This window comes from Strix uralensis, chromosome 23, assembly GCF_047716275.1.
Source record: "Strix uralensis isolate ZFMK-TIS-50842 chromosome 23, bStrUra1, whole genome shotgun sequence".
In the NCBI taxonomy this organism is placed as follows: domain Eukaryota; kingdom Metazoa; phylum Chordata; class Aves; order Strigiformes; family Strigidae; genus Strix; species Strix uralensis.
Genome location: NC_133994.1, coordinates 7322757 through 7336805, shown reverse-complemented (window position 1 = coordinate 7336805; position 14049 = coordinate 7322757). Strand labels below are relative to the sequence as shown.

Genomic DNA, 14049 nt, shown 5'->3' with positions numbered 1-14049 from the left:
TACATATTCCTGAAAGCACACGCATCCAGGAAATCCCTGGAGTCTCTCATCCTCGAGCTGAACGGAGAAAGGTGATGGATGTTCAGTTCAGGTACTATCTATGCTGCAAAGAGTACTGCAAATGCTTTGTTGCCAGCAGTGCCATCCTCAGCACTGCTAACACCATCAAAAATTTGAGTGACTAACCCCATTTTGGTCTGGATTCCAATCCAAAATTCAATAATAAAAGGATTACACACAATGAAGACATTTTAGAGGTCAATCCTCTGCTAGACCTCCTTCCGCTCCTACCAAATTCCTTGTCCAGATCTCTAATATAACAAATTGAAAATGGATCAACATCAAAACACAGATAGAAGCAGAAGTTCAAAAGGCTTCATTGCTTATTCTGTTGAGGGAACTCAAAACCTTAAATCAATAAAAACATCTTCAGGAGCAGAATGATTAAGATGAGCAATTTTTTTTTTTTAAGCTATTAAAAACCAAAAGCACTAATAAATCCAACTTAACCCAAGAAATAAAGCAAGGAAGGGCTTTCTAAATGTATGTCAGCTTACTAAACCAGTCCAAAGTTGCCGAAACTCATCTTGTTTGTAGAAATATTCAGATCAACAGCATCCTTCCCCAGGGAGGTCTATTTAATCACTTCAGAAATGATTTCTTCCAGACAACAAAGAACGATTAGATTACTTAATTAAAGCACTGATTATCTCCAACCCAAAACAACGGAACACAGAATCTAAAATAGATAGATTTAACCAGATGCCCTGGTCCTCATTATGCTTTGATTTCAATCAATCGCACACACACGTCAAGCAAAGGGCAATAAATTACAACCATGTGTTTGAAGAAATTATCTTCACGATATTGGAAGTGGAGAGCCAAGGCTTTAACTGAACGGTGTAAGATATTAGACTTCCATCTGGGAATAATAACCTACTGAACAAAAACATACCAGGGCATTAGCTTCAGGCAGTGTCTGAGTTAAACCTGGCAGCAGGAGATCAAAATTAAACAGTTGTTTTTCGGGAAAGTGACATGCATTTTGGTAAAACAGATAACCAAGAAATATGCTTGTTGTTTAACATATATAATACAGAGGGAAGTAAAACCTAGCATAATTCCTCTTTGACCCAAAGAGACATGAACATGCCTCCAGAAATAAAAAAAAGGTGGGCAACTCTAGAGATATTTAAAGGTAGTTTGCATTAAAACACTTACAGGGAACAACTTGGCACTGCTTGAGAGGCACTGAAGATTCAGCAGAGTTGTTGTTCTCAAGCTTTTGTGATTTGAAACAACTGCATGCAACACTACAAGACTTCTCTGAACTTACTTTCACATTACAGTCACTCAGTGTGCTGGCCAAGAAGCTTTTGGGGACAAAACTAAGACTAGTCACCAGTCAGCAAATCTGAATGGCTTATCTCACACAAATTGTTAACAAATGCCTAACAGGCTGTTTCCCTCAAGACACCCACGCTAGCAGGTGCCAACCCTTGGGAAATGGCAAATACATGCCAATGACTCATGAAATGTGATACTTACCACACCTGATTAAAACAGAAATCTAAAAAGGAATGGTATGTGGGCCAAATGGGACTGACACAAGAAGAACTGAAACTATCTGAAGTCTTGGGAGACACCTGAGATGAACTCTGAGATATTATCGCTGTGCATAAAGGTAAAACGGGAGATGAACCAGAGGAAGCTTGGACCATATGCTGAGAGCAGAGTGGGAATAGCACATGTTCTCAATAGTACTTATTTTTCTACAGAAAGGAAACATCTTCCTCTTCGACTCCCTGCTGGAATGACCAGTGTAAGATGTATTTTAAAGCTGGGGAGTGAAGTGAGCACCATGCAGAGCAACATCTCAGAGACAAGTGCTTACAAGGTATTAAGATACTCAAGTGTCCTTCAGCGATGGGCAGTCCATACTGGCTAGATGACCGCAGGCACAAGATCCAGCAGTTTAGCCCAGCAAGGCTGGAAACAAAGCCACAAACTGCTTTGAAAAACCTAGCAGAAACCTTCATTACAGGAATAAAATGCCTAACAGCCCAGGAAATTCAAGCACACTGGGGCCTGGTGTTCTCTGTGAATGACTGCTTACATAAGATTATTTTTGTGTTAACTGTTACCTCTCTACCATAAAACTCAGCATAGCTGTGGTTAGAGGTGTAGTTCAAAAACATTCTCTACCCCATAGAGAGCAGGACAGAGCAGCCTCTTAAGGGACTGTTGTATGAGAGCCTGATGCGTCAGATCTGAGGCTTCTCTCTCAGCACCATTTTCATCCTCTTAGTCTGCAATGCAAGCTGAAAGCCTAACAGCGCAACAGCCACCGCACTTGAGCTTTTTATGAAAAGAGTTTGTAATGTGAAATATTGATTAGCTTGGTGTCACCTACAGTCTGTTTGGACAGACAACCCCATCAGAGTGAACAGAGACAATAAGTCTCTGCATGTCTACTCAAGAAGGGTTTTTTTGCACGCTGCCTACCCAATGAACACCATTACTGGAAGGTGGACCTGTTATAAATGTCCCCATGTAACAGAAACCATAACTTCCACAAAAGATACAATACTGAAGACTGCCAGCATGCTACTTATTTGTTTGATTAATACAGCAATGCTTTCAAACCAGCCTGAAATATTTCACAATGCTGGAAAACCTCTGATGTCACTGGCTCTGGAATTTAAAACAACACTGGTAACTCTGTCCTGGAACCGAAGCATCATGAGCTCCTTTCCCAGAACTGCAAGCTGGCAAACCAGAAGGCCAGTGTCACCTTTAACATGGTGGACATTGCATGGCTCAGACCTACTTCTGGCTTTGCAGTGGGCACGCAGCATTAGTTTCCAGCTCCCGCAGACCACGGAAATTACATCACTGCAATTGCCATCTTGTTCCCGCTACAGCCTTCCCCACACTTCAGACTCCCACATGGCTTCAGCAGCTGTTACGCGGGTAATTGTTACAGTCATTCCCAACCTGATATGTTGGCAAGACCAGCAAGCAGCAGTGCGAAAAGCTGGCACTTGTTACCCCCACCTTATTTCCCTCCCACCCCTTCCAATCTCCAAGTAAAAATTAAGCTTCTGCTGTCAAAATACAAAATCCAATTGTCTTGAAACTACAGAGTTCAACTCCTAGAACAAAAGCATGTTTCTGTCCAAATCTCTGTTGTAGGTAAAGTACAAATAATTTCCAATTTTAAGCATGAAGAACCCTTCAAATGGTCAGGTTAAGTTTCCCTAACTTTGCAAATTCTTTCCAAAAATGCCACAATTTTTACACCACTCAGCAAAACGAAAGCCACCCTTCTCTTTTTCTGACACATTTTTGAGATCGTAACATGCATCAAAGCATCCTGTGCTGACAGATGTGCTTATCTAGTCTGACTCCACTGCGAGTCATAATGCCTCCATCATTTCTGGCTGATGACACGAGAATGAAGCCTTTGTGAGAAATCCCTCCCATATCCCCTCTAACAATGTATCGTCTATAAAACTTGGACTGACAAACTGAAAGATGAAATTTGATACAATCCCGCCTTTTACTTCCATACAATATATTACGACTACTGTTGTACCACATGCTGAACAGGGTTCAGCAGATTCACCTAAGTCTGAGAGTAACCTGTACAATGCTTTCCTTCCAGCAAATGAAACCTTTTTAAAGACGTTATTGTATCCAGCTGTGACTTCACAGTCATCTGATCAGAGAGGGATTTCAACAGACAACCTGGGCTCCATAAACCTACTCATTTTCATCTTGGTGTATTAAAAATCCTATCAGTCCTGGTCTGTAACTGCAAACCTCTTTGCTGCACACACAAAATTCCTTTCTTCCAGTAAGTTCAGATACCAATAACAATTGTTACTTACAAGTTGGATATCTATGAAAATAACGCATGAAAGTAAGTAAAAATTTGTTACCCGTAACAAATGAAGATTACACATTTGGATAGGCTACATTTACATCAAGCCACATCTTAAAATCAGTAGAAAACCTAGCAAGAAAAGTACTTTTTAACCTGCTTTGGTTAGCACTGTAATAGTACAGTGACACATGATGAACTGCATCTAAGGATGTGTTTTATCTCCATTTTTAGGCAACACGAAGAAGCAATTAAGTTTGTTCACCTTTTTCAGGGTCATTAGGCATCTCCAATAAGAAAGCACCCCATTACTGGATAAAGCGGTAAGTCAGTTTTGCTTTGCAGCACACACTTGTTAGATTTAGCATGACTTACTTCCATGTCATTACTGCTTAGGAGACCACAGTCTACAAAGACAACAGCTAAACCTGATCACTTCTCCAGACCTCGGGTGTGACTGCAATGGAAGATCAGTGCAGTCCCACCTTTTAGAAAAACTGACAAGTCACCCTCATCTACATTTATCTTACATATGCTCTACTAATTCCTTTGCTTTACCCTCTTAAACAAGACAGGGCCTAAAACGAGCATCAGAGAATGGCCCTTGCAGCACAAGTCCACTAATCCCCATACAACTGCTGCATTTCAGTATAGTACTGCCTGTCATTTCACTGGAAGATGTGAAAGTCGCCACTATATATAGAGACATTTTGAGAGAGTACAGTCTTGAGGGAATGGAAAAAGCAGATGGTTTAAGACTGAACTTAGGCAAGATCAAAGAGAACACAGGTCATTTCAGGACAAAGACGCCATTAATCTGTTGAAGGGGAGAGGGAGGCAGGAAAGCACCTCAGCATCTGCCTTTAGCATCAGCTGACAAATCTGATCATGTTTTCGTATCGTGAAATCACAGCGGACACACTTCCCAAGAGCAGATCAGCGGCTGCCTACCCTTCTTCCTCCGCTACACATTGGTATGCCACTCTCAGAGGCAGCTAGTGACCGCATTTTAGACTCATTGTGTGCATTGCACGCCTGCTGAAGGAAACAAAGAAAGCAGAGGGCTCTGTACAACTGACATACAAGTCTCTGTACTGGTCAAAGGCATTGTTGGCTTCCACCTCCAGCTTGCGCAGGCGAGCAGATGGCATGGCACCGTCTTCCAGGGGAGGATCATATTTGTTACTCCATGGTGATCTGCCAGAGAGACAAGGAAAATAGAGACACAGTTAGACAACCGAGACAAACTCTGAAAGGTTGGAGACTGGTGGGTCTGACCTTTTCCACAGATGCCGAACTTCCAGAAAAACAAAAGGCACAGAGCCTTTTATCTGTAAGAATTCCACCCTCAACAGCCATTCCAAACACTGACAAAAAAGGAACACTGAGTCCTCAAAGTTTACAGTGTACCTGGGGCACATCCCCCATCTCCAGGTTTCTACTATATAAATAATCATGCTTGGGTTTGAATCTCTTCCTTCTTAAATATTAAAAAAATGAGGCCTCAGCTGTTGTACTTCAGACATCTAAAATTATTTTCATGCAAATACAAATAGATTGTGCAGTTTATTTGGGATCTGACAGTATTTGAGCCACACACTGCTGTCTACAATTACGCTCCAAATCCTCCTCTACTATTTCGCTTTGAAATAAACTCTGCTTTTAGTATAACATTAGGAAAACATTTATACAGTTCGAAGGATTTAACCGGGTTTGTAAAGTTGCAGGTTTTACTATGATTTCTGCAGGTGTGGAAGAGATTTTGTGCTCTTAACGAAAGATTTGGTATTAAAAGATTAATGGAACCCTTTGCCCATCTGCTTGGGACTTTTATAACCCCCATTCTGTAAACCTGCATTTTCCTTTTCATTTCCCCTGTGAATAACCAACCTACATATATCATTGCTAGTTTAAAGAAAGGTACCTCTACTCTTTACCTACTCACTTTTCAAAATACTCCAGCCTACTAACACTAGGTCTTAATGCAGTCCATACGTAAGGGCTTTTTCCTCAGTAGCCATTTGTTATTCATTTCTCAGAAAGGCATCTAGTTTTGACATCTGTTTAATGCAAAGCACAAAGAACAGGCTCTGCTTCACTCTGGCTTTGCGCTTTCACAAAACTACATCTGACTCCAAAGGTGAGACATCAGGAAAAGCTAAATCATTATGTCACATCCACCCAGAGCAATGTTTTTCAGGTGGTGGTTCTCATTTTAAAACAGTTGCTTAAAACTTGGTTGCTTTGGAGAAAAGTCAACAGCTACAGTAGTGCTCCTTTACCTAACAACTCCCTGAAATCTGGAAAAGATTCGCACAAAAATCACCACCGGTGGTATCTGCAGGATTCCCAAATGGCACACCTACACCCTTCAGGCAGCACACACAGACCCGGATGACACCAGAAGGACTTCAGGCAGACACAGCACTGACCTTGCGATAGTGAAGTCTGCAAAGGCAAAGCCAGAGTTCATACACCAGGCAACGCAGAACTGTACTGCTACCTTAGCAGCCACATTCATTAGGATGAGCTTACTTTTTCTTTCTCTACTCAATTTTAAAAAGCAGAATCCAAAAAAATTCTACTGTTTTCTGTAAATTCAGAGCACTGTGCTTCTCCATCACGTACAAGGAAATCAGCGAGCAGAGAACCATGCAGAAGCCGCAGTCAGGATACTTCAGTTATAAACATTAGATGTCTCTTGCAGGCTGCAGAAATGGGATTTAAGGGAAGCCTAGTAACATAAGATTCTTCTAGCTAGCAGATTGTGGCATTTTCAACCCATTACAGTTGGAGTCAGCAGCAACTTCACCTAAAAAAAAATACCTCGTAACACAACCCTGTACTTTTTTCTTTTTGTGGAAGAGTACTCACAACACATTAAAAAACTTAAATGGAGGTTATTTGAAGAAAGACAGACAGACAAGCACTTAAATTTCAAAAGTCAGACCTCTAATTTCCCTAAAAGAGAATGTTTTTTGTTTCAGCTAACAGGTTTCAGTGTTGTTTGCACCAAATTCCCCATAAGGATTCCATTTAATAGAGTGATCAAACATACTTAAGAGTGGAAATGTATGGACAAAGTCAAGGACCTTGAAGTCTTGTATAAAAAAAAAAAGATTAATAAAAGCTCTGCCTTCACAATGTGGATTCCACGGCTGTTTGATATCCTCCACAAACCTTTGTTATTAGAGGAGCACTTGCAGAAGCGCCTGCGAGACTGTGCGCACGGAAGGCTGCTCCCACAACCAGCAGTGCGATAATAGGAAGAAACTGAAAATTACCTACTTAGGAAGATCCAAGAGAGACTCCAAAAAGCTACCTTCTGGTCTGAGCCACGTGCAACATGGAGAAAGTCGAGTCTATCTAAATACGAGGAGGGAGCAAACTGTGTTGGGCTAAGCATTAGGATATTCATTTCCCTGCATGCTGCCCCATGGAATGGTGGAGTTATCACCTGAACGGCCAAACATCCCACAGCAGCTTTTTTTCAAAGCTAATTCCCAGTCAAATTGTAAAGGCCCTCAAAAAAACACTATAAAACTTGATTCCCAGTAAGAAAGTCTGACTACCTAGCTACACCTTTCCTGCAGAAGTAGCACGAAGGCTCAGTTGTCCTCAGAACGCTCTGAAATCCTTGGATTAGTATTAAAAGAAATGCAATTAGCAACCTCTCCAATAAGAAAAAACACTGGTGTTTAGTTTGAAGTGTGCAGTAATTGGAGATGTAGCACGTCGCAGGCAGGGAATAGCATTTCTTAGGACTTCTAATTCAGCGTGTGGTTCTGAAAAATCTTTGTGGAAATATCAAAAGCTTTTAAAAGCACAGTAAACTCCTCCTAGATTTTGGCCTAATTGATTAAATTAGTCTAAGAGCGACTTCCCAGTAACAACTTCAGATTTTATGAGGTATGAATAACAGTGTCTGAACACAAGCACAGAATGGGATTAACACATGCACATGTTAGTATTGCTTGGTTTTCAAAGGCTTTTGCTTTGTGATGAAGGAAAGAATTTCTTCACAAAACAGAGCTGAGACCAATCAATTCCAGAAGGAAGAATCACTTCAATCCAGAACGCCTGAATCAAAAGCCTTGAAGAACAGCATTCTTTAATGCCAGCAATTAATATATTATGCCTATTCTATACAAACAAATGAAATAGTTTTTCTGACACCCGATTACTTAATAAGTCCTGAAAATGTTGAAGTGATTCCAAAAAACTTGTCTTCTTGTTTCCTTGTAACTATTTAAGTGTCTTCTCAGAAAGAAAGAGATTGAGCAAATTTCAGAGGCAAGCACGAAACTAACCTTAAAGAAAAGGCCACCACATGCACTAATTAAACACGGAGGGGTGGGGGGGGAGCAAGTGTTATTAGTTATTGCAGCATGTCACAATTTTGTTTAACAAGTGCCTTTTCAAGTTTCCTGTGCCTCTGGTGATGGATGCTCATGTCAACAGCCTAAATAGGACGCAAGGGGACTGCAAGAAACATATCACAACTTCAGTGAGAAAGCATCTCTTGAAAGACCCACAAGAAATACAGGATCTCATCCCTCCTCTTGCATCTGCCAGAGAGGATGCAGCTGCGTGAGTACATCTTGCAGAGGGCAGAAGCTATAAAACTCTACGCTAGCTACTAATTTAGAACTGATTAAATGCATGTAGCTGCTAACATAGATCTCACCAACTCGCTTTTAAAAGGCACCAGGCTCTTTTGTAGAAGTTTGAACAAACTTTCAGTGTTAGACTAGTACCCTAAAGAACATGAGTGAACACTTCAAAGACCTTCTTACTTCTTGGCCCACTGCAATAGGTTATATTTTAAAAAAACTCCTTAAGATTTACACTCAGCCGCAATCCAGACACACTGTCAAACTCTGCATCCAATATCAGTCTCCTCCTATTTCTAGGACAAAATGAATCACAGCATGCTCTCTGCATAAATCATTTACAGATATGCTTTCAGTTTAGATAAGTACCTTTCCTGCAACTCAAAGCGATCAAAACCAATTAATCTAAAATCCTTTATAAGCTTACCTGCTTCTGCAATGATGGCCTGAGCCAAAGAGAAAAAATTGTTATATTGTGGAATTCCATTTTGAAATAGAATTCTTGAAACATTCTGGCCAGATGAATGTAAAACACTACTGCAAATCTGCACAAGGCAAAGCTAGATTCTTACTGTAGATCAGTTCCAATCGTTAGCACTAAAAATGTAAGCTATTACATTGAAGCTACAAGGAGAGCCAGGGATGTAACCCTTATAATCATAACCAGAAGCAGCAGAATGGCTGAGCTGTTAACTCGGGACAGAAGATGAATGGTGGTCATTACTTCACAGCCTAGCACCCTTCCTTAAGAGAAAAGAATAAAAGCTAGGTGATTCAATATTCTGGACCATAAGCTTCGTGATTCTTAATTAAATATTTGGAACTATGCCACTGTCACTATGGCCATTAAGAAAAGTCAGGCAATGCAAAAAAGGGGGGAGAAATCCCTCAACAATAATCATCCTAATGGCAAGGTGTAGAATGAAAACATTAAAGAGACTGCACTCCAAGTGTCAGCCAAAATACTGAAAACTCATTGTATCAATCCAGTATTACAGTGTCTTCTACTTCAAAATTCATTATAATTACACACAGCTCATATTGTTCAAATATTTTCATTGGTTTTGTCTACAGTCCTCAGAATAAATCAGCTATTGTGGTAGAGAGGGATTCCTTTTCTTTGCTAAAAACTTGGACCAAGATTTTCATACAGAACTAGTGACATTACACGTCCAAAGTCAGACTCAATCCCTTGCAAAACATGAGTGAAAGAGCCTTTCCGGGCTGGCAAGTCCACCCTGTTTTGTACCGGCAGAAGACGATTTTGTTTAGACCAACTGCTTGCATCATCTCTTTTCTGTTGTTATCCATTCCAAAGATTTTACAAGCTTGCAACAATAAGTGGTTTAATTTCATATCAAGGCCATCAGAGTCATTTCTTCTAGAGATCTGCTTTTAATTCTCTAAGATATAACTATACTACAGAGAGCCTAAGAGAAATACGTTAGTCACCCCTTTAAGAAGATGACAACATCCTATCTTAGGCTTCAGTGAGTGACTACAAATCACAGTAAAGAAAACATGCAGAAACACTGTGGTTTCTAGCATAAAACATGTCTTGTTCTGTAGACAGACAATGGGAACTGCACTGGGTTTGCATGGCAAGGTTCTGGTAGCAGGGGGCTACAGGGGTGGCATCTGAGAGAAGATGCTAGAAGCTTCCCCTGTGTCCAACAGCCAACACCAGACAGCTCCAAGATGGACCCACCGCTGGCCAAGGCCGAGCCCATCAGCGATGGTGGTAGCGCCTCTGGGATAACATGGAAGGGGGGAAAAAACCCAACAGCCAAAGAGAGGAGTGAGAACACATGAGAGAAACAACTCTGCAGACACCAAAGTCAGGGAAGAAGGAGGGGAGGAGGTGCTCCAGGCACTGGAGCAGAGATTCTCCTGCAGCCCGTGGTGCAGCCCATGGTGAGTCAGGCTGTGCCCCGCACCCATGGAGGCTCACGGGGGAGCAGATGTCCACCTGCAGCTCATGGGGGACCCCACACCAGAGCAGGGGGATGCCAAAGGAGGCTGTGACCCCCTGGGGAGCCAGTGCTGGAGCAGGCTCCTGGCAGGAGCTGTGGCCCCATGGAGAGAGGAGCCCACGCTGGGGGGGCAGGACTTGTGACCCCACAGGGGACCCACACTGGAGCAGGTCAAGAAGAGCTGTAGCTCTCTTGTAGGAAGGGCTCACGTTGGAGAAGTTCGTGGAGGACTGTCTCATGTGGGAGGAACCTCACAGTGGAGCAGGGAAGAGCGTGAGGAGTCCTCCCCCTGAGGAGGAAGAAGTGGCAGGGTGATGAACTGACCACAACCCCCATTCCCTGTGCCCCTGCCTCAGTGGGGAGAGGAGGTAGAGGAATCAGGAGCAAAGCTGAGCCCAGCAAGAAAGGAGAGGTGGGGGGAAGATGTTTTAAGATTTAGCTTTTATTTCTCATTATCCTACTCTGATTTAATTGGCAATACATTAAATTATTTTTTTCCCCAAGTCAAGTCTGTTTTGCCCATGACAGTAACCACTGAGTGATCTCCCTGTCCTTACCTCAACCCCCAAGCCTTTTCTTTTATTTGCTCTCCCCTGCCCTACAGAGGAGGGGAGTGATAGAGCAGCTCTGGTGGGCACCTGGTGTCCAGCCAGGATCAACACACCCCAGGGACCCACCTTGCAAAGGTCATCAGATTAGCAGCCATACAACCACGTTATTTGAAACTGAGGCCCTCTACAGTGGTCTGGAGATTAAGATGTTTATGTCCTCTCACATACAAAAATAGTAAGAACAACTTCCATAGTCAACGTCTTACTAAAGAGAAGAGGATTTGAAGCAATCCCTGCTTCATTGCTGAGTTTAGTATCATTAAATTTCTTTTTTTCATCTAAAAATAATAAGGGACTGCAATACTTGTACATTGCTCTCATTTACCAATTAAACCAGTTAATTCCTTGCTTCGGATATGAACTCACCTATACGAGTCTCCATCTCTGTTGTAGTCACACAATAGATAGTCTTTTCCTACCACCTTATCTCGTGCAATCTTCAATGGCTGATCAACAGAAGAGAGGAGATCTTCACAGAGGCTTGGGACCTGATGGTTTGGAGAAAAATAACAGGGAGGGAAGAGAGGGTAACACATTAAGGTTAAAAGAGACTGGCATCCCTAAGAACAGATTTTGTTATTAATAGCCCACATCTGTCTCAAAGCCAGAAACCCTTTAAAAAAAAGCAAGCTGCACTTAAGTTACAACACCATCCTATGCTCCCACCTCCAATAATTTCAGATTTAATTACCTTACCACTAGTGTGGTCCAGTACACTTAAACATATACATTCTCGATGTTAGCTTCTTGCCAAAGACGGCCAGTAAAGTGATTGTTGAGGACTGATGAATAAAGGTAAATATTTATAATGGAGTGGAAACGAGGGAGCTGCTAAAAGAATACGCCATCCATACGCTTGAGCATATTTTTCACAAGCTCCCACTCTGGGTAGAGTTTAGAATAGTTTCCAGGCAGCTGGCCAAACATTACCATGTTGGCTAATAAAAATACGTGTGTGTCTGTGTGCATGCACATATAAAATCAAATACATCTCCTACACAGGTAGCTTTTAATGGCTTCATAATCCCAGCTGTCTCCCTGCACTTCACACGGAAGAAAGACTGCAAGATCTGCAGAGAGGCTTTGATGTACTGCAAAGAGAGGAGGTGACATTTTGCAGCCTGAAGCTAGCGTGGATGCAAGCACAAGCAAATCAAGCAAATTCCATCGCGTGGCCTCTTGCGCTGGAGCTGATGGTGGCCCCATTATCAATATATCAATATTCCTATACTGCAGGCTTTGGCCACACTAGCAGCTTCCTCCAGGAACTCCACCTCCCCTGTACACACTTGAGGGCACGTGCAGCAGTGCACCCCAATCCATCTGAGGGACAATCAAGAAATCATTCCTGGAGCTATTATTAAACAATTAGTGTACTGCGTGTCTCCCTCAGCAAAAGCGTTCCAGATTTCACTGCAAGAGAAAGGGATTAAACACCCTTGCCCAACAGAAAGTTGGGAACGCAACAGGATATAAGACAATTGGTAAGTTTTTCAGTATATTGGTGACAACATGCTAATACAGATGATAAAAGAAATAACCAACACGGAATCTCTTCCACATTTCATTCTACATTGTAGAGATGAAAACCTGATTGAGAACATGAAGACAAAAGGCAATAGAGGGTAAAATTAATCATGAAGTGATGAATTTACAACTCATGGGACATGAAAAGGGAAGGGAGGAAGGAATAAAGAAAATACGGAAATGTGCTTTCTTCTCTTCAAGCCACTGATTCAGTGAACTGGTAGGTATAATTTCAAAGGGAAGAAGCCTAGAGGAGAAAAAACAAATTAGGGGTGAAACAGCTCCCGAAAGCAAAAGCACAAACTATTTTAATGCACTAGATGTGACATAATAGATCAAACTGCCTGAAACAAAAACATTCCTAATCCCAAGTACAAGGCAATAACATACAGAGGATATTAAGTCAAAGTGAGGAGGGACAAATATAAAACAACATGACCACAAAAGACCAAAAACACCCAGCAAAGCCAAAGGACAAAACAAGATGTGGCTAGCAAGAGACACAACACCTAACCCACACAATCACCCCATGAACACACAAAAAAATAAGAGGAAACCCAAGAAATGGTTGGTAATGTTACCAAAAGTGCTGAAAAAGCTGAAACATTAGTTTGAGGTTTTTTTACTTTGGTCTATATACACTGTAATGTGGTAATGAGCGATAACTGAAGAGCCCACAGTAAAGAGCAGAGCAGTTAAGGATCTATATAAAGCTAGATGCTTCTCATAGGAGTTCATCATTTGATACCTGGAGACCTGGCTGAAGCAACCTCAAAACCATTACGCATTCACTGAGCGCGGACAGGAAGCAAGCACAGCTTTTAGGAAAATCTTTACTTTTTCTGAAAACAGACAACCCTAATACTCCACGGAGCTCATACAAATCAGCAGTGTCATGGCACAAGTTAAGCGAAATGATGTATCTGTGTTCATGAGCCCATCTGGTTCCACTTTGTCTCTTCCTTCGTTTCTCCATTAGCTATTAATTTTAGGCTGACTCTTCAGGCGAAGAGCAACTTGAGATGACTGCTTCAATTTCAGATGCGCACACAACAAGACCCAAAGCACCTCATCATTAAGAGCTATGCTCCATGTTGTTCCTAAGAGTGACCAGCTGAATATTTTCCTCCTTCTCGGCTGCTCCTTGGCCAGCTGCCCATCAGCAGAGAGATAAGCGTCTAGGAACAGACTCCTCACTCTGACGTGAGTTTAGAATGAGTAACAGTGATGAAAACACAATTCAGAGAAAAGTGGCGTTTTTCCCAGACTCTGTTTCTATTTCATTTCTTGGGGAAAAGCCCTATGCTACACGTGCGGTAAGGGAGCACGAGAGGTCTCACTGTACAATTCTTCAGACTCAAACATACATACAGAGCATTTTCAAAAGAAACCCCAAACTCAAGACAGAGTCAATTCCCCTGCAGAAAAGCTCCTAATAA

General features: G+C 41.8%; 1 protein-coding gene across 2 annotated transcripts in view; it reads right to left on the bottom strand.

The window, feature by feature from the left end:
- CAPZB (capping actin protein of muscle Z-line subunit beta) overlaps positions 1-14049 on the bottom strand; it is a 61019-nt gene that overhangs the window by 21676 nt on the left and 25294 nt on the right. For both annotated transcript variants that reach the window (XM_074892703.1, XM_074892704.1), the window contains exons 3-4: positions 11450-11571; positions 4970-5083 (exon numbers count right to left, since the gene is read on the bottom strand). In XM_074892703.1, coding sequence (XP_074748804.1) covers positions 4970-5083; positions 11450-11571 — 236 coding nt within the window. The remainder of the gene's footprint in view (positions 1-4969; positions 5084-11449; positions 11572-14049) is intronic.